The 20,158-nt window shown below is 46.8% G+C and overlaps 4 protein-coding genes across 4 annotated transcripts; 2 read left to right on the forward strand and 2 right to left on the reverse strand.

Moving 5' to 3' along the window:
- The first annotated feature begins 1,375 nt into the window (after positions 1-1,375).
- LOC123182816 (glucosamine inositolphosphorylceramide transferase 1) lies at positions 1,376-5,510 on the forward strand. The gene is made up of 4 exons (XM_044595486.1): positions 1,376-2,017; positions 2,115-2,237; positions 3,231-3,398; positions 3,480-5,510. The coding sequence occupies exons 1-4, from the start codon at positions 1,745-1,747 to the stop codon at positions 5,160-5,162; spliced, it is 2,247 nt and encodes a 748-aa protein (XP_044451421.1). The 5' UTR covers positions 1,376-1,744; the 3' UTR covers positions 5,163-5,510.
- Positions 5,511-5,693: 183 nt separating this feature from the next.
- LOC123182819 (flap endonuclease 1-A) lies at positions 5,694-9,913 on the reverse strand. Its single transcript, XM_044595488.1, has 17 exons — positions 9,788-9,913; positions 9,531-9,647; positions 8,937-8,995; positions 8,754-8,813; positions 8,597-8,650; positions 8,455-8,503; positions 8,312-8,359; positions 8,004-8,069; positions 7,775-7,825; positions 7,572-7,691; positions 7,416-7,500; positions 7,233-7,314; positions 6,941-7,049; positions 6,802-6,858; positions 6,677-6,723; positions 6,499-6,553; positions 5,694-6,013 (listed from the first exon to the last, which is right to left on the reverse strand). The coding sequence occupies exons 1-17, from the start codon at positions 9,797-9,799 to the stop codon at positions 5,942-5,944; spliced, it is 1,143 nt and encodes a 380-aa protein (XP_044451423.1). The 5' UTR covers positions 9,800-9,913; the 3' UTR covers positions 5,694-5,941.
- A 55-nt stretch (positions 9,914-9,968) lies between these two features.
- On the forward strand, positions 9,969-11,059 carry LOC123182820 (uncharacterized protein At4g29660). The gene is made up of 2 exons (XM_044595489.1): positions 9,969-10,303; positions 10,703-11,059. Exons 1-2 carry the CDS (start codon positions 10,121-10,123, stop codon positions 10,835-10,837), a joined length of 318 nt encoding a protein of 105 aa, XP_044451424.1. The 5' UTR covers positions 9,969-10,120; the 3' UTR covers positions 10,838-11,059.
- An 888-nt stretch (positions 11,060-11,947) lies between these two features.
- On the reverse strand, positions 11,948-17,353 carry LOC123182817 (chaperonin CPN60-like 2, mitochondrial). The gene is made up of 16 exons (XM_044595487.1): positions 17,043-17,353; positions 16,740-16,899; positions 15,686-15,861; positions 15,351-15,446; positions 15,170-15,274; positions 14,560-14,646; positions 14,378-14,467; positions 14,073-14,153; positions 13,916-13,984; positions 13,748-13,825; positions 13,537-13,632; positions 13,362-13,461; positions 13,143-13,246; positions 12,940-13,045; positions 12,730-12,808; positions 11,948-12,353 (listed from the first exon to the last, which is right to left on the reverse strand). The coding sequence occupies exons 1-16, from the start codon at positions 17,244-17,246 to the stop codon at positions 12,248-12,250; spliced, it is 1,737 nt and encodes a 578-aa protein (XP_044451422.1). The 5' UTR covers positions 17,247-17,353; the 3' UTR covers positions 11,948-12,247.
- Between the last annotated feature and the right edge of the window lie 2,805 nt (positions 17,354-20,158).

Raw genomic sequence — 20,158 nt, forward strand, 5'->3', positions numbered from 1 at the left:
GGCGCTAAAAAAAGGCCCCAGCCACACCCCCAAAATGTTGTTTTGTGTCGGATTTAGACAAAAATAGCCCCGACGACCTGAGGCCAAACCCAGCCCATCGGGGGGCACTTGCCGGCGTTATTTCTTGCATGGCCAAACCCCACAGGTCAGCCTCTAGCCATTGTCTCTCCTCCTTTTTCTGCTAGCCCCACCCGTGCATGCAAAAAAGAATCTCTCCTCTCTCCCCCTCCCGCCGCATCTCCTGCTCCTCGCTCTGGCCGAGCTCGCCGCCCTGCCTCCTCGCCGCCCCGCCCCGCCTCGGCAGCGGCAGCGGCACAAGCAGCAACAGTGGTGGCGGCAACAAGCAGCTGAGCCGCGCGCGAGAGGCAGCGCCGGAAGGGCGTGGGCGGCTGGGTGCGTGCGCTGGCCGCAACCAGGCAGCGGCAGCGGCCATATCGGGCGGGGGCAGCAGCATCTGCCGCCGACGGCCGGTGCGTGCGTGCACGCGCGGGGCGACAGCAGCAGAGGGCGGCCACGGCCAGGCCGTGGCAGGGGCACACATGGGCCACTGAAGGGCGCAGCCACGGCGCAAGGCACTGGCGCGGTCAACGGTACGCGGGCGCGAGCAGCTACAGCGCGGGGCCAGCGGAGGCGCTACGGGCAGGCGGGTGTGCGCACGCGAGGCAGGGGGCGCGACGAGGTGCGGCATGGACGCGCTGCTGGAAGGCGACGCGTTCGGCGGCCCCGCCGCTGAGCTGCTGTGGCTCGGACAGAAGATGGCCGAGTGCGGCGCCGCAGCTTCTCGTCGGGGGCGTCTATTGCCGTGGCCTCATGCTGCTCGAGCTCGACGTCCATGGAGCTCGGGGCGAGGCCGGGCCGGCCGTGGCTTGGGCGGGCGAGGGCGCGGGCTCGTTGTCTCCTTCCTCGCTTGGGGATGGACACGGCTGGAAAAAAAATTATCCCCAGGCCAAAAATTTCACCGGCAGCCCCTCAAGCGGCGAAAAAAATGCCTCCTGGGCGCTCAGCGGCTGGAGATGCTCCAACCATTCGCTACCGCACACTATTTTTCATGCAAGCTCATAGCCCTTCCATTTCTGTTTTCCAGTTAGGAAAACTACTGCATTTATATTACAAAAAAATGCAGAGACTTCTACTTCCATGAAGGTTTTGAAACGTCTGCTTCGAGAAGGTTTGAAAAAGAGATATCTTTGAAAAATAGTACGAAGCCCCGAAAAGTCCGAGAAGGGGGAATGTGCCCGTGCCGCTTCGGGTCAAACATGCCGTCGCCGCCGCCCCGGCTGGAATCCAAACCCCTCGCCCTCGCCCTCGGGTCCGGCCAACCCACAAACGCCCACAAAACTCCGCACCAGCTCGCACACGCAGGCCTCACCCCGCCCCACCACCACCTTCCCCCACACGGCAGACGGACAGCTTAGCGCCGCGCCGAGCCAGCGAAGCAGCAGCAGCCCAGCCGCAGCCGCCGCGCCGGCACAGCACAATCCTTCCCTCCCTCCCTCGCGCTAGCTAGCTAGCTAGCTAATCACCCACTAAATACTCGCTCGCTCCGCCCCCGGCCTCCCCTCGCCTCGCCTGCGCCCCATTCCGTTCCGCCCGCGCTTTAACCCGCTATTGATTGATTGATTAATTAATTAACGGAGCCCACTTGCGCTGCTCTAATTCCGCCAGCAGCAGGAGCAGCGGCAGGAGGAGGATCTCCAGCCAGCGGGGATTGGATCGGGCGGCGGTCGATGCCGGCTGGCGGGGCATGGCGGGGCGCCGAGCGATGAGGCCGGCCGCGTCCACGGGAGGCGGCATGCGGGGGCTCGCCGCCGCGGCGCGCTCCTCGCCCGCGCTCTCCTTCCTGCTCGCCGCGGCCGCGGCCGCCGCGCTCGTCGGGGGCGCCTACTTCTGGGTGGTGGTCGCCTCGTTCCGCCTCCCCGAGCCCGGGGCCCTCGGGTGCCGGCCCGACGGCGAGGGCTCCTGGGCCATCGGGGTCTTCTACGGCAGCAGCCCCTTCCACCTCCGCCCCATCGAGCTGGTGAGGAGCCTCGAGCTTCGCTTCAAGGCTGTGTGTGGGTTTTGACTTTCGGGGAGGCGCTGGGGTGCTCACCGCTGTTTTGATTTGGTTCGCGCAGGAAGGGAAGAGCAGCGCCAACGGCTCCGCGTGGCCGGTGGCCAACCCCGTCCTCACCTGCGCCTCCGCCACCGACGCCGGCTACCCCAGCAACTTCGTCGCCGACCCCTTCCTCTACCTGCAGGTACGGTCCGTCATCTCTGCGGAATTGCGCTCTATTCATGTGTACCACATGTACGGGCATCTCGCGAAATTTGCGGCGTCAGGGCTGCAAATCCTTGAGCTGCTAAACAAGCGAAATTCAGGCTGGCTGGGCCGATTTTGGTGGCGGTTGCGGTGTTTCTGAATTCAGCTCCTCTGCAAGGGCTTGCGGTTCAGATGCTTAGGACAGGATTTGGGAGTGCGATGCCCAGCTGGGTAGCTGGATATGGTGTTCTGACGGTGTATTATTAGTATGTGAAAGACATTGATGGTATGAACTGTTCTAGTCGGGGATGCAAAATTAACTACTAAGCCTGGTGCGTACTGAATTGCCGGTGCATCATGAACAATTTGACTTGATAACTTTACTTGGGGAGGACTGCAACCTTGTTTATACTGAAAAACATGTCTCCATGGCATAATTGAAAACTTCAGCTATTAATCCTATAATTTGGTTGTAAAACAGACTAACTACCACTGGAACATGCTTGCATGAAAAAGAATTGGTGCGATTCTGAAATGTATTTTTTAGGAAATGTAGCTTCTGAAATGCTGCTGATTTGGTTGATGGTTTCAGACTGTCATGCACCAAAGTACCAAACAAAAGCACATCGTTAGCGTACTTGTCCACTGCATGACAACATAAGTGGATTTGCCAATAAAATAGTTTTTATAAGGCCCAGAAACACATTTGAGGATATTTATTCGTACAATTATCTGTTTTAGATGATATTTATGTTACACTTCATACAAGACATCTAAATCATGTTTCTTACTAATATTTTTTATTAGTCTAGAAATGCAATTTTCATGGATTATATGCTTGGACTTATATTTATGTTTTTTTATCAGTCTTGAGTTGAGAAAGCACTTCATGCGATGTGCCTTCTGCATTCTTTTCTACTTATCATAATATGTTCTCCGTTGATATTTTCTGGAATTCTCAACCTGATATTACTTCTTATTTGTCTCTCAGGGCGACACACTGTTTCTTTTCTTTGAAACAAAAACAACTTCCTCAATGCATGGTGATATTGGTGTTGCAAGAAGCTTCGATCAAGGTGCAACATGGGAGTTTCTTGGTATTGCTCTAGATGAGGCATGGCACCTGTCCTACCCTTTTGTGTTCAAATACGAGAATGAGGTATATTTTTCACTCTGTATCTGTTGAGAACTAAGTGGCTATTTCTGGAGATGTCGAGGCACTAACTTCCTCTTTTTTCAGATTTATATGATGCCAGAGGGGAACAAAAAGAAGGAGCTTCGACTTTATCGTGCTACTAAATTTCCGCTTGAGTGGACATTGGAGAAGGTGCTCATCAACAAACCACTTATTGACGCCTCATTAGTCCAATATGAGGATAACTGGTGGCTCTTTGCCTCGGATTTTACACGGTATGGAACTGAGAAGAATGCAGAGCTTGAGATTTGGTACAGTAGCTCTCCTCTTGGTCCTTGGAAAGAGCACAGGCAGAACCCTATTTACAAAGCTGACAAAAGTTTGGGAGCTCGAAATGGTGGAAGGCTCTTCATGTTTGAAGGGTCGTTGTATCGTCCAGGTCAGGATTGCAGTGGAACCTATGGGCGGAAGATTAAGTTGTACAAAGTTGAAAAGCTAAGCAAGGAAGAATACAAAGAGGTGCCAGTAGAACTTGGGATTGAAGAGCCAAAGAAGGGGAGAAATGCCTGGAATGGTATGAGGTACCATCACTTGGACGCGCAGCAACTTGAGTCAGGTAGATGGATAGCTGTAATGGATGGTGATCGTGTTCCTTCAGGCGATTCAACACGAAGGTCTATCTCTGGTTACCTGGGTTTTTTGCTAGCCATAGTTCTGGTCACTTTTGTGGGTTTTGTGAAAGGTGCAATCAATTGCTACATCCCTCCGAGTTTCTGGGCTGCCCCGGCAAGGAGAAATGAATTGTCCCGTATCTTGCCTGTCTACCGCTTCAACCAGAAAGTCCGCAGATATTCTACCAGCCTTGGCAGATACATCACAGCCACCAAAGCAAGGCTCAATGAGAAAACATGGTCCAACAAGCTGTTCTTCTGCGTCATTGCTCTGTTGGGGACCGTGAACGTCTGCATCGCTGTGCATTTCCTACTTGGTGGTAATGGCACGGAAGAGGCATACACACATCAAGGTCAGCGCTCTCAGTTCACGATGGTCACCATGACATATGAAGCTCGGCTATGGAACTTGAAAATGTTCGTCGAACACTACTCCAGATGCGAGTCGGTCAGGGAGATAGTTGTCGTCTGGAACAAAGGCAACCCTCCTGGCAGCGATGCCTTCGACTCCACGGTGCCTGTCAGGATACGAGTGGAGGAGCTCAACTCTCTCAACAACAGGTTCAGAGTCGACCCTCTGATAAAGACCCGGGCCGTCCTCGAGCTGGATGATGACATCATGATGACCTGCAGCGACGTAGAGAAAGGGTTCAAGGTGTGGAGGGAGCACCCCGAGCGGATGGTCGGCTTCTACCCGCGGATGATCGACGGCGACCCCCCGCAGTACAGGAACGAGCGGTACGCCAGGGGCAAGAAGGGCTACAACCTGATCCTCACCGGTGCCGCATTCATGGACAGTGAGTTTGCCTTCAGGAGGTACTGGAGCGAGGAGGCCAGGGAAGGGAGGGACTACGTGCACAAGAACTTCAACTGCGAGGACCTGCTGATGAACTTCATGTACGCGAACGCGAGCTCCGGCGCCGGGGGGAGGACGGTGGAGTACGTGCACCCGGCATGGGCCATCGACACCTCCAAGCTCTCCTCCGTCGCCATCAGCCGCGACACGCAGAAGCACTACGACGTCAGGACCAAGTGCCTGGCCAAGTTCTCCTCCATATATGGCCCTCTGCCACAGAAATGGGAGTTTGGCAGGCGAGAAGATGGCTGGGACAAATAGCCCGGACTCTGGACAGTGGGGGCGGGAGATGGTACACAACCAACAGATGCAAATATGCTTAGAACTTTTTTTTGTTGTTGGTCCCGTGGGAAGTTTTGCAGCATGGGACGGAAATGCTATAACCTGCTTGGTAGAAGTGTCTATTAGATTTGGCTAGAAGCCTAGAGTGCAGTAGATCAAGATCTGTTCAGTGTCCGGTTCCTCAAAGAACTTGTGGGATCAATGCTCATATAGGCCAGCTGCAATGCGCTAAGATTCAATTGGATTGTATGCCTGTCTTTTTTCTTTTCTCATAGATGTTCTTTTTGCACTTGTTTTCCATAATTGTAAATGGTGTGATTTTGCTTATCTACGTGCAAGGAATGAATTCATCTTAGATGTTTCGCAATTTTGTTCACGTCACTGGAGCGGACTGCCGTGGCAGGATAAATTCTAACGTTTTGTGGCGTGCGATAGCGAGACTGGCCTAGCCGATTGGTACAAGTCCAACCTTTGCCCGTCCAACTAAAATTTCACTGCACAAATTGCATGGAAGCTACCAAAGCAAACCAACCCTAAAATTGCTGAATTCTCCATCACAGGAAAGTACGACCCTACAACTATCAGCAGATGAACAAACATGAGACAGAGTTCCGTTTTTTCCCTTCTCAAGTCGCTAATTTACCTAATCTTCGAACATGAGACGACTAGAGAGCACCGAACAAAGATTTGAGTTACACAACAGGAGGTGACTGATCTAGCTGAGGATGCGACTGCAGCTTTTTGTTCGCGCATCCAACCTATTTCTTCCTTCCGCGGGTTGACTTCGTCTTCTTGCTAGCAGCTGCGCTGGCTGGTTTCTCCGAAGTTTCCTGCGATTCATACCATACAGAAATTCATGTGCTGAAATGTTGTCACGCAGAAAAAGATATAGCAGTACTACCCAGCAGGGCAAATGAAACACAATCTATAGGTGTCCCGAGGGGGAATCGTCTAGAATTACTATAGCACTAGTTTTCAAAATATAGCTTCTGCTATTGTATCTACCCGGTTGCTTATTCATTTGAAAATATTGTTGGGAAATGCGCATCTGTCTTGTGGTGATGATGATATCAGGCGCGCTGCACAGTGGGATCATCTACAGTTCAAACTAGGGCAGGTAGCCTGGTGGTGAATTGCTGATGTCTAGCGCTAGCCAAATAGTGACACACTAGGCCAAAGTTTGAATTGCATGCACAGTTCTAACATATATTTATTGGGTTGCATATGATGCTAGAAAATGATGTTTCTGGACAAGGGCAAGGAGTACATATATAAGCACTATAACATGAAGTGGCATTTTGGTGGATGTATGTACCTTCCGCTTCAATGGCACTGATGTGCTAACAGTTGGCTTGAAAAATGACTCGAGCCTGATTACATCAAGTCAACAATTATTACAGTATGATCAAGTTCAAGAGCTAAGAAAGCGACTATGCACACATGTATTATTCTTGAGAACAATAATGCATGTGAATATATAATACAATGCTCACCTTCCTTGGGATGATTTATTCTTCGCCGATTTAATCTTCTCTATGGCCTACATGAAACCCACGAAATATGGTTGATAAAAATGTTTAAATAACTGGAACGGAGAGAGACAAGAAAAAATGCATGCCTTTGTCACACGATCTTGATTGAAACCATTTTCTTTCACCAGAAAGTTGACGAGGCCCTGGGGAAAGATTAGAAGTAATGGGTATTTTCAATTGTTCACTTCCTGTTCAGGAGGCAAGTAACAAGGACAGCAGACATACCTCCTCATCAGGTGCAGTCCATTTGAGCTCGGGAATATCCAGTGTTACATCGGGTTCCTTGAACATGCGCCGAGCTTCTTGATAAGGCCAGTCCTCAGGAATTTGATATCTACAATAGACAATGGACACATGCGAAGAAATTAAAAACCAACACAAACCAGAATTTCACTGGCCAAGACGTGCATGACTTTAAAGCGGATAAATCTTGGGCCACTGTGCTACACAACTGACATGTTGGATTCAGCTGAGCACTAAGTCAATAGAAAAACCTTCAAAATGGATAAGGACTAACTTGTCTTTATTAATATTTTCCAGAATGCCCTCAATAGACCCGTGCTGACGAATGAGCTTCAGAGCTGTAAGACCACCAATGCCTAGTGGACAAGATCCCATACAGTTAGAAAACTTCTCTGCTAGCTACATAATTTGATAAATGTGGACTACAAAATGAAAGCGAAAGAGTAAGCAATGATACCTTTAATGCTATCACAGTAGTCACATCCACAGAGGATGCACAAGTCAATGAATTGGTCCATAGTGAATTGAAGCTCCTCAAGAATCTGCAGTATGAAATATGGTTAAGTGTATACAAGATAAGGATGAAATTTATGCTCAACATAATACTGCATACTTTCGCAACTTCAAATTCCATAACAGGTATTTTCCTGGAACTTGGATCCATCAAATGACGAACAAACCGTGTAGCTCCAAAAGTAAGTGAGTCCATATCTTCGGATGCAACAGCATACACCTACAAAATAAACTGTACTAAATAAAAATGGAAGCAGAGGGTGAAAACAAGAAGGTAGCGGAAGTCCACTATGTTAATATTACCTTGTCATTCTTGCAAAGGGCAGCACATTGTGATTCTGCTTCACAAGGAGCCTATTGGTGGTACAGGAGAGGGAACTTTAAGTGAAATTAACAGCATCACGAACACACAATAAATCATAAACTATATGCTGATAGAAAGTGAATTTACCAATTCCACATAAAAACATGATTATATATGTTAATGTGTACCCTGTAAAATATGTATGGCAGTGAGCAAAACTGAATTTACCTCCACAACAGGAACACCCATCAGTCTTAGTAGACGCTTACAATCATCATTGTGCTGCTTCGTGACCTGCTCATAAAGGACATGGAAAGATGTAAAGCTAGAATTTACTCTGAGAACTAATTCATCGCATATATTACATAACATCACTTTATGCAAAAGAAAGGTACAAAAATTCAGTTGATACTTGCTCAGTGAAGGAACCAGTTGGCTCCTAGCACAATGCAAATCGTCTTACATTAAGGAGATTACGAGTGATGAAAAATTTCAAGACTCTTTATCACAAACAACTGAAAATAATAATTTCTCACCTTTACAGTTCTCTTGCTGAATTTTTCAATTGCATCCGTATCTCCTGCCTAGAACAACAAAATGCATTTCGCATAGGGGGTCAAAAGAGAGAGCATAGAAGAACAACGTGGATAAAAAACTGATCAAAGCAACGACAGCAAACCTCTACTGCCTTCGTCAGCCCTTCTGTTGCTTCATTCCTCTTTGCGTGTCTGACAAGTATTCCAGGTTAGCATTGTATAACCTAAAAAGTAGTGTAGGCAAACATATAAAAAGTGCTAGGAAACAACCAAAGGATAAATGACCTTTTTAAAAGCTCGTCCTTCTTCATTTCAGGAGGCTTGCCATCAAAAACATATCTGCATGAGCAATGTTGTGATCCCATTAAAAATAGACTGATATTTTCAGATGTAATTATATGGAAAATTTCTGATATTAAGAAATGAAAGAATTTGGATTTACACTGGTTTAATTCCTGCCTCGAGCAACCTTATTGTCCGGCTGAACATGCCTTGCAAATGACTGTCCAAGAAAAAGAAAGAAGCACATGAACATACATACATACTAGGACTATAAACTTTGAGCAGTACTTCAAATCAAATAATAGTATTAAGTATGGTTGGAGAGAGAGAAGGAGATCTAAACCTGGTGACATCACCGGCTTCGTTTGTAAGGGTTTCCATCCCTGTCCTTCCAACTACAATCTGTACAAGGGAAAGCATAAGAAACATATCCCACCTTTCATCGCGGTGGGTAAAAAAAGGGTTTGCTAGTATCTCACAACTGCTTGTTAACATCCACACAGAAGACAGTTCATCAGTGCAACTTTAAATTCTTCCTTCCTTTATGTTGTAAATAAGAGAAAACATCCTATGCTAGAGGCAATCAGCTCATTGTTAATCAACTCAGGCAAACTAAGAACACACAACTTATATGCCCGAGGGGTGGGCGCAAATTTGGCAGCCTACTGCAACAATCTTCTTCTAAGAGTATGAAATGGGAAAATATTCCAGCACTAGGCGACCAGTATCAGAAAACTGTCACCACACGAGGGTTCACAAAACCCTAAACCCAACCTAAGAAAGCAGATCTTCTAGGCCGGATCGCCGAAGCCGCATATAGAGATGGACTCTTGAGCACAAAACTCTGGCCCAGATTACTGGCGTGCAAGCACAATACGAGAAACAAACAGTAAATGGAAGAGAGGCCATGTGGGTCAGGGGAGAATGGGGGCTATACGAGGAACTGGTAGATGCACATGCTGGCGTCGACGGCGATGCGGCGGCCGAAGTAGCTCTCGAACTTCTGCTCCCTCATCGACTTGGGCGCGTTGTCCGCCAGCAGCTTCGTCAAACCCTACAGCCACGCACAAAATGAATCGCCTCTCCATTCGAATGTGACGGGGGAAAGCGTCCCCGAATCGACAGGATACGATACTCAAAATCCACAAGGGGAGGAGGAGGCTCAGGCGGCCGGTCACGAAGCGACGCGCTCACCTTGACTCCCATCTCGCCGGCGACGGCGGCAGGCGGCGCGCGAAGGCGGCGGGGGCGGGGCGGGGCGGCGAGAGGGGGAGAAGAGGCCGCGGGCTATTTTGAGTTTTTTCTTTTCTTTTCTTTTCCTTTCCGCCCCCCGGCCTTTGTATTCTGGGAGCGCCGTGGTACATATGGGCCGAGCCGGGCCGGGCCGGGCGGGCTCAAATAGCCAGCCAGGCAGGAAAGCCCAGAGGCCAGAGGAGCGAACCTGATCTCGGACCGAACCCACCCACGCCAGCGTCGCCGCCGGCCGCCGGGTAGACTGCAGCGAGCTGCCGGAGGGAAGAAGGGGAGATGGCGAGCCGGCTGTGGAGGTGGTACGCGGACCGGCAGTTCCATAAGTGGGAGAAGACGGTGCTGTGGGACATGCTGGAGCCCTACCGCCCGCCGCGCTCCTTCGCGCCGCTCGTCGGCACCTACGTCGCCGCCTTCTACACCGCCGTCGTCGGCGCCGCCGTCACCGAGCAGCTCTACAAGGTCAGGCCACTCACTCTCGGACCGACGCCGGGACCTCCTCGGACGTCGCCCCCCCTTCCTGTCTGCGTGCTCGCTCGCTCGCGCCGTAGATGCTCGATGAAATGCCTCCTTGCTCAGGATAGCACAGCTCGCATCATAAAATTGTCCAGCTCCTGCCATGGCATCATTTGCATTCTGTACTGGCCAGATTCCACTGACCATCACTCCTGTGTAATGCCGCTGACACAACGAATGTTTCCCACTGTGGCATGTGGCTTCGAATTTAGGCTGAAAAAATGAATTCATTTGAAATCGGAAGATCGAGATTATGACACTGCATTGGAGAGGCTGGTTTTGTGTGCTTATAAATCGCCTCTGGAGCTCACCTGATTGTGTGTTGCTATTGCATTTTTGGAGCAGGAGAAGTACTGGGAGGACCACCCGGGCGAGGCGGTGCCGATCATGCCGCCCATGTTCTACTGGGGGCCATGGAGGGTGGTGAACGGAGAGGTTCCCCGCTTCATCCAGACGCCCGAGGAAGCTAAGCCGGCATAGAACTGCTTGGAGATCGCTGGGGATGCTGTGAGATGCTTGTTATTCTCCTTTCTCTTGATCGGAGGTCTCTCATAAGTAACTCACTGTTTGCTGTGTAGCTATGGCATTGCTGCATCTCTTGTAATTTACATTCTGGTGATTGTGCAGCGACGTGAATCATAATGGTCTTTTACGTATGCTTGTTTGCATGAATAAATTGATCGGTGGCACTTCTGTTGCGGAGCAGATTGTTTGCATTTTTGTTGATTTGATGATCTTCAAAGTGAAACAGATAGGGCTGGGATGCACCCATTTTGCATCATCTAAAGCAAAGGTTCCAGTCATTGCCAGCTTAACAGTTCTCATGTTCTTCACTTGACAGTTGGCTGGCTATTCAAGACAGGATCTGGACGTCCAACAGACTTGGCTAAATGGGGTTGGCCAAACTGTGATCTTCCTTGTGCAAAGGAGAACAAGAGCCCGGCGAGCATTTCTTCTTGAAACGCCGCTTCTCCATATTGAAATGCCGCTCCCTCAAAGATTGGTGGATCAACCTCTCTGGCTCGAGCATCCTGAATAGGAAGAGATTGTCACGGGGTTGGTGGATCAACCTCTCTGCCGCTCCCCTCTGTTCTCACTCTTTACTTATTAGCATCAAAGCTTTGGGTTGCCACGGCAAAAGAGATTGTCCTGTAATCCAAACTCTACTCTCTTCTTAATTTCGGTTTTCGCCTGATTTTCCGTTAATTAACCGGACAATTATCTACTTCTTAATTAATCAAGGAGGGAAATTTATTGCCTCCGTTTCAAAAGAAAAAACCTCTCTTCTTAATTAATGCATGAGGCAAATCTTTTGCCTCCCTTTAAAAAAAGGTTCTCATGTTCTCGAATACACCACCAACGCTCACTGCACAAGGTTTTTTTTTTTGTGGGTGACTCACTGCACAAGGTTGAGATGGTGATCAACACGAGAAGCTTGTCGTGTGCAGCCAAACGATAGGCAATGTGATGAGACCTAATATATGTGAAGTAAACTGAAAAGGAGGGAGTACTTCTCAAATAGGAGTATGCAGCACCGGAACAGCCACGAGCACACTGCCATAAAAACACAAGGGCACACGCAAATTGAACTGATCAAAAGAAGCACCTCAATAACACCAGACGTTGCCCAGTTAACATTCAAAGCCCCAAATGCTTGTCTTGTCCAAATCTATCTGAGTTTTGACCCAAAATGAAAGGGCTCTGAATCTAGTTAAGGTTACATAAGCACTGAACCATGAGTTTTTCAAAAACCAAAATAGGTGACAGCTTTGCACCTCTCACTTGAAAGGGAGGGAAATCTCTATTTATCTATAGACCAGGGGAGTTAAAGTTTGTCATGTCTTTAACAAAAAAAAACAGGTAAATGAGACGGCATTGCCGCACTTGACCTCAGAAACCCATTCCGCTCATGTCCGGCATTCGACTGGCAATTCTGGCTTTTGTCGACGGGAGCTCAGCAACTGCAGCCTCCGTGGTTGTCATCAGCAGAGAAACGCTGTACCAGAAACACAGATTGTCAGACAAGCTTGGTTGTTTCTGTCATGGTCATACAAAGGTACGCTTTTCAGAAAATAGTATAAAAATTACAAGCTATATATGTTTTTGAGTCAAATCACTTCCAAACAACGGGAAAAGGCATCCCTTCTTTTCACATAATCCCATAGCAAAAAAGTCAAATGCTACACTTATTCAAATGAGATTGTGTGGGTGTTCAGTCTACCATCAAGCTAGTTTCTAGGGTAATAAATTCAAAGTTCTAAAATTCAAGCAAAGAGACTTATTTTTTCCAAAAGATTAGATTCATAGCTTAAGAAGGGATACGGAAATATGAAAATAAGAGCTTCCGACATGGTTAGAGACTTCAGCTGTACCTTGCTGCATCTTGAAGTGCGGTCCGGATAACTTTCACAGGGTCGATGATACCAGCCTTGATCATGTCAACATACTCCCCTACAGTAGGCAAAATGCAGGAATCAACTACTGAACCGCTGGAGATTATTGTTCTGTTGGAGAAATATTAGGATTGCTATTTTTACTGCAATTAAGAATCAACAGCTCAAATATGGTTAATCAGCACAGACCTTTTGCTGCATCATAGCCCAAACTAAGATTATCTTGTTCCAGTAGCTTCCCAATAACTATAGCACCATCGACGCCAGCATTTGCAGCTATGGTCATCAGGGGGGCCTGCAGAAATTGCGGAATAATTCATGTACGTAAACAGATATGGAATAACCAAGTGCATGAAATGCAGAAGAGCGTCGTAATCAGCGCAAGAAGTAACCTTCAAAGCATTCTTGATAATTTGAACTCCAATCTTTTCATCCTCATGCGATGTGCTAATGTTGTCGAGCTCCTTGGTGGCATATAAAAGTGCAACTCCACCACCTGTTAGGCGTGACGTTAATTGGGAACACATACAACATAAAATCAGGTTGCAAAAACAAAGTAATAAGAAATAGTGGAGAATATCATACAAGCTGCTCAAGAAAAATGCGATTACCTGGAACAATACCCTCCTCCACAGCAGCCCTTGCAGCATTTAGAGCATCTGTTACCCTGTCTTTTTTCTCACCAACTTCAGCTTCACTAGCTCCACCAATCTGCAAAATAAATGTGTATGCTGAGACGAGCACAGAAAACAAGGGACCTCACACCGTACTTAGAAACTAACAAACCTTGAGAATAGCAACGCCTCCAGATAATTTTGATAAACGCTCTTGAGCCTTTTCTTTGTCGAACATGGAGGTGCTGTTCTCGAGTGATTCTCTAAGCTGTGAAGGGCATCCACATGAAAAAAATTGTGACTTGTACTGAAAGAATTACCTGAACCAGTATCCAGATAGCTTAACTTGAGACAAGAGTCAAATGTGATGATTCTTAGAGTACCTGTTGACACCTCTCTTCTATCTGTTGCCTTTCACCTCCACCATCTAGAATGATAGTATCATCAAGAGATACAGTAACCTGTGAAGAAAATGTCACTGTACGGTTCCTTTTCTTCAAATCAATGTCTATATTGCTCTCAAGTGTAACAATTTATGGAAGTTGACAAACCTTCTTAGCTGTGCCGAGCATTTGTAGTTCAACTTTATCAAGATCAAGACCTTGGTCCTCGCTAATAACCTTGACATTAAAATGAAATATCAAGTCAAATTCATTCACAGTAATGTCGGTCATGTTAACCAACTTGATTGTTCTCATAACAACTAACCTGCCCTCCTGTTAAAACAGCCATATCATCCAGATTGGCCCTTCTGTTTTCACCAAATCCAGGAGCTTTGACAGCACATATCTACAGCCAAGGCCTCAAAATTAGTTCAGAATTTTGCTTAAATAAGCTTCTCTGTGGCAACAATCCAGAGTAGCTTGAGCCTAGTGAAGGAAATAGACACCATAGACAAAAGGGAAAACAAACTGAAAGGGATTACTTCAATGTCAAGAGTGCACATTGCCAACCAGCTTATGAGAGTACGGAAATATGACAGAAGTAAGAGCTAAAGAAATGATTCATAATACCTTTAGTCCAGCACGATGCTTGTTCAGTACAAGCATTGAAAGAGCTTCTCCATCTACATCCTCAGCAAAAATGAGAAGAGGTCTGCGGTTCTACATAGATCAATCATGATTTATCAGTTGCCACCAAATTTCCATCATGGGATCAACAAAAGCAAGCACCGAACTTAATGGAACACAGTTACCTGGATGGAAATTTGCAATGCTGGAAGAAGTGAATTCATATTTGAGATTTTCTTGTCATGAATAAGAATCAGAGGATCTTTCAACTCCTGCACATGAAAAAAAGGATAAATCAGAAACATGGGTTGAGTTCAGATCATTTGTATAAAATCTTCATTCTCTATTGATATGCATAGTATCCGTCTCATCTTTGTTTTCTATCTGCTCTTATCAAATATTTGACATGCCTACAACAATCTCTGCAGACAGATACCAAACAACTAATTCAAGTGTACAGGAGAAAACACAAGCAGCATGCATCATCCTCGAAAATAGGAGGTGTAGTAGTCTATTTAAGATTACACTGAAGCAACTGTAAACAAAGAAGAAACAAACTACAGCCATTGATTTGTCTAGATACGGATGTATCTATCCAGTGTTAGATACATCCGTATCTAGAAAAATCTAAGACAGGTAATTCGGGACGGAGGGAGCACTACTGATAAGTTCCCACCTACATGCATATTGCCATGGAGAAGTTAAAACAAAGGAGGATTTGAAGAAGTCCCTTACAGACAGTTAACGTGCTGAATTCGTCAGTATAGCAAAGAAGAAAAGGAAATAAAGACTCACACATTTCTGAGTCTTCTGATCAGTTACAAAGTAAGGGGATATGTAGCCTCTAGTCAACTTCATTCCCTGGACCGCTTCAAGCTCATTATCCAAAGTTTTGCCATCCTGCCCATTTGTAAGAATTAGTTGCAGAATACCAGATAAACCCAATATAGTAGCAAAAACAGCTGGTAGCACTCACAGCAATAGTAATGACGCCATCCTTTCCAACTATTCCCATAGCTTTTGATATCAGATCACCAATTTCCTTTTCTCCATTTGCAGAAATTGTAGCTACCTGGTTTACAGGACAAAAATGAGGTGGGTATGTCTAGGCCAGGTTTCCAATTAAATTACAAACAATGAATGTTAAGTTACTATGTAGTGTCTCTGGTACTGAATCATAATGATGATTTTCGATTACCCATGGCAGATACAAATAATAACTACATCAAAGATACATAAGCACGCGGATATGTTTTGCAGATCGAAGAGGGGGCACATAACAGGCCGCCACAGCAAATGAGAGTATCTTACCTGGTTTATTTCATCAGGCGAATCAATCATCCATGCTTTACTTTTGAGGTGAGCACTGACGGCGCTTATAGCCTTGTTTATGCCTTTCCGCAAATCCATAACATTGACCCCTGCTGCCACAGCCTTGCATCCTTCCGTGAGAATTGCCTGTGTAAGCACAGTTGCGCAAGTGGTACCTGTTGCCCCACAAGATCAGAAACAAAGTAAACGACATGCGATGCTCCATTCACATAAATAGGCAAGTAGTTCCCTACCCTCAGATCTTGATGAAAGGACAAGGCATTTGCACAGAGACCACACACATGAGAAGTTCCTACTCTTTATAGCATGCTGCCTCAGATTAAATGCCAGCTATTTCTTATCTCACTTATGGCAAAACAACGAGTAACAACGTTTGGAAACGAATCCCACGTTTTGCTAAAGAACGGTACAGTGTGATTGCATGTCTGAAAACTAAATGATTTCTTCAAGAATGCCTAGGTTAAAATTAGTTGATCCATCAGTAGAAATCAAATTGTGAGAACTAGTGCAGATCGCAAAATATGGGAAATTGTTAGTCACTCCATCTGCATGAGGAATAAAATATGGCAGGTATCAAATCACAATGTAACCTAGGCGACTAGGCCTGAACTAGAAGTAGGTCAAATAATGTAGAGATCATAGTGATCAGAACTAGTGCACTGGATCTGAAGGCACACCACACAAATGAGGCACAAAAATAATATAAACCACAAGCTATTGCTATTCATCTGCAGTGGGAGTACTGCAGGCACCAATGACTGAACATCACATTGCAGCGAGCAACAACAGTTAAATACACTGAACTAGCATCAAAACTTCCTAGTCCTGGGAAAGCACAACAATCTGCTACTGGCTCACAAAGGGATTAACTACACATGATAGAGAAGGTAAGACATCAGCATTAACGCTACACACACCGGCATGAAATTAGCATGTAGTAGATAACAGGGAAAGGGGAATGCTTTGCTCAAAAAAGCAGCTAGTTGAGATGGTTTATCAAGTTCAGGAATTTCCAAGAGCCTTCGGTGCTTACCATCTCCCGCTGCCTTGTTAGTGGCATCCGCGACCTGCTTCACCAGGCTCGCCCCAACATTCTTGGCGCTGTCCTCGAACTCTATGCTCTTGGCAACGGTGACCCCGTCCTTGGTGACCTTGGGGGATCTGTTCGGTCTCTCGATAACCACATTGCGCCCCTGCAGCACAAGCAGCGGCCCACTCAGTCCACAAATCAAACCCTATAAGCTAGCCCGGCGCTTTCCCGCTAGATCCGCGCCGACTGCCGCGTCGCGCCGGCCAATCCGCGCTGATCGGGAGCGAGAGGGGGGCACGGACGAACCTTGGGGCCCATGGTAACCTTGACGGCGTCCGCGAGGTCGTTGACGCCCCGCAGCATGGCGGCGCGCGCGCCGACGCCGAAGGTGACCTCCTTCGCCGCATACCCGCGCGCCCACTGCCGCTGCTCCCCGCCGCCGCCGCGCGCGAGCTGCCGCCGCAGCGCCGAGGAGGACCGCGAAATGGCCGCCGCCGCCGCCCGGTACATGGCCGCGTGTCTGTGTGTATGTGAGGTGGGGTTTGGCGAGAGTCGAACTCGTGTGGCGTCTCTGGGTCGTAGAGACGGGGAGAGGGTTTATGTGGGTTTGGGGGTTCTGGAAGCTTCTCGGTCGACTTGCGCAGCGAGAGCACCGCGGCGCGGCGTCAGTCTTGTGGGGAGAAGATGATTTGTGAAATCTGAGCCGTCCGAGATCTCAGATCGTGTGGCCACTCGTGCTCCTCGGTTGACAGCTCCGAGTATTATTTTCAACAACATGGCTAGCTTTTATTGACTTGTGTATTAAACCAAACCAAATTGTTCTATCTATCCGTGCCCTTGCGGAGAACTTCTCGGCGGCTGCTACTAGTTCTGCAAAAGAAAAGAGAAACCCATGGCAGAGACCACCAGCAGGATATGTCAAACTAAACATTGATGCCTCGTTTGATGCTGATTCACTTCAAGGAACTGTGGGTGCTGTTTTGCGTGATTGTAAGGGGCTGTTCTTGGCAGCAAGTAACAATGTAGCTGGGGCCTGTACAGATGTGTTCATGGCAGAAGCTCTAGCACTTCGGTTTGGTTTAAATCTGGCAACATCGGTTGGCTGTTCAAAGGTGATTGTTAACTCCGACAGTTCAGACGTAATTTTGGCTATGCAGGATGGGGGGAATACGTCAGGCTCTTGTGCTGCAATTTTGGATGATTGTTTCCACATGGCAAAGGATTTCACATGCGTGCGTTATGAGCTTTGCCATAGGGAAGCTAATGTTGTGGCTGATGAGCTAGCTAGAATCTGTAAATTTTCTTCCCCTAGTTCCTGGTTTGATGAGGCACCGGATGCAATCATACCCTTGCTTGTAAAAGACAGTGTTTTAATTACTAGCTAATAAAAAGGGGTGATGAGTTTAAAAAAAGGTTATTGTTTTACATAAAAAAACAAGGTTATTGTTTTTTATTATAGATCACCACTCATGCCGAATGGAAATCAAAAAGAGCCCAGAAGTTCATCGACCCATTTGTCCAAGACTCTATGTCTCGAAAAATTAGTCAAAAGTCGCAATCAAACTTCTCGTCCTTGTGTCATCATAGCTCTCGTCGGCAATGGACATCGAGAAATCCAGCCACCAATGTGCCTGCAAAGATCAATACATAGGACCAAATCCCATTGAACCATCGCAATAGTAGACCCCACGTATGACCGGGATTCGTCGTTGTGACATCAGCGTGTGTTTGTTGGCTCCGGAGATGGCGGCTAGGGTTTCTTTCCTTCGTCACAATTGAAAATTGCATCTATGCTGATTGTTATTTTCCTGCTTTGTTAAGAGGAGACATAATAAGAATATGTAACAACATGAATACTCTGAAATTTGAAAGGGCCTGAGAGTGTAGTTCTTTCCTCGGTGTAAAGAGGATGCGCATGCGCTAAGAAAACAACATTTGTCACGAGCATGTATAAGGAGACATCGGTGGTGAATTATGCAAAGATCAATACCGAGGACCAAATCCCATTGAACCATCGCAATAGTAGACCCCGCGTATGACGGGGATTCACCATCACAACATCAACGTTTGTGGGTTGGCTCTAGAGGGTGGCGGCTATGGTTTCTTTCTTTTGACTCGGTTGGAATTTTCCATCTCTTCTGATTGTTATTTTTTTTGCGTTGCTAAGGTGAGGCATAAAAATAACATAAAACAACATGAATACTGTTTTAATCTGAAGTTTGAAAGGGCTTGAACATGTAGTTCTTTCCTCAATGCAAGGATGGTGTGCAAACACTAGGGAAACACTACTTTAATACACAATTGTAATGTCTTTTGACACAAGTATGTATAAGAAGACATCCACGGTGAAAGTGCAACTATCCCTGGGTGGTTTTGGTAATTCCTAACAACATATAGCTCATTGAGCTAATGCTATTTCAAGATAAATATTTCAGGAAAGCTCAATGATTGGCATGGCATGGATTAGAAAGTAGACCCCTCAAAATGCTAAGGACAAAAGATTGGCTCAAGCTCAAAGCACAAGACTCTACATTTTACTTTTAGTGATCCAAGATCACATTGAGTCCATAGGAAAAGCCAATATTATTAAAAGGGGGTGAGGTGTTGCTTAATGGGTTACTTGCTCAAAATGCTTAGTGATATGCTCCAAAAACCCTCAACTACTTTCTCATATCCACATATGTCCCAAACCAAAAGTCAAACTCGGCCCCACCGAAACTTTCTATCCGGCACCACCGAGTTCACTTGACATAGCCACTACCACAAACCCTAGTCACTTCGTTCTCACCGATAGGGATATCGGTCTCACCAAGATGGGATTGCAACCTCTCTGTTTCCCTTCGTAACGTTTCGGTCCAACCGAGATGAGCGATCGGTCCCACCGAGATTGCAATGCAAACTCTCTGTTTTCCCTTCGTAACGTTTCGGTCTAACCGAGATGAGCGAATCGGTCCCACCGAGTTCGCCTGACCAACTCTCTGTTTGTCTATTACCAAAATCGGTCCCACCGAGTTTGTGTAATCGGTCTCATCGAGATTACGTTATGCCCTAACCCTAATGGAATCGGTCCCACCGAGATGATATGTCGGTCCCACCAAAAATCCTAACGTTCACATTTTGAACTAAATCGGTCTGACCGAGTTTTCTGATTCGGTCCCACCGAGTTTGGTGATTTCTGTGTAATGGTTAGATTTTGTGTGGAGGCTATATATACCCCTCCACCCACTCTTCATTCGTGGAGAGAGCCATCAGAACATGCCTATACTTCCAACATACATTTTCTGAGAGAGAACCACCTACACTTGTGTTGAGGTCAAGATACTCCATTCCAACCACATAAATCTTGATCTCTAGCCTTCCCCAAGTTGCTTTCCACTCAAATCATCTTTCTACCAAATCCAATCCTATGAGAGAGAGTTGAG

Source organism: Triticum aestivum, chromosome 1D (genome assembly GCF_018294505.1).
Source record: "Triticum aestivum cultivar Chinese Spring chromosome 1D, IWGSC CS RefSeq v2.1, whole genome shotgun sequence".
Taxonomy (NCBI): Eukaryota; Viridiplantae; Streptophyta; class Magnoliopsida; order Poales; family Poaceae; genus Triticum; species Triticum aestivum.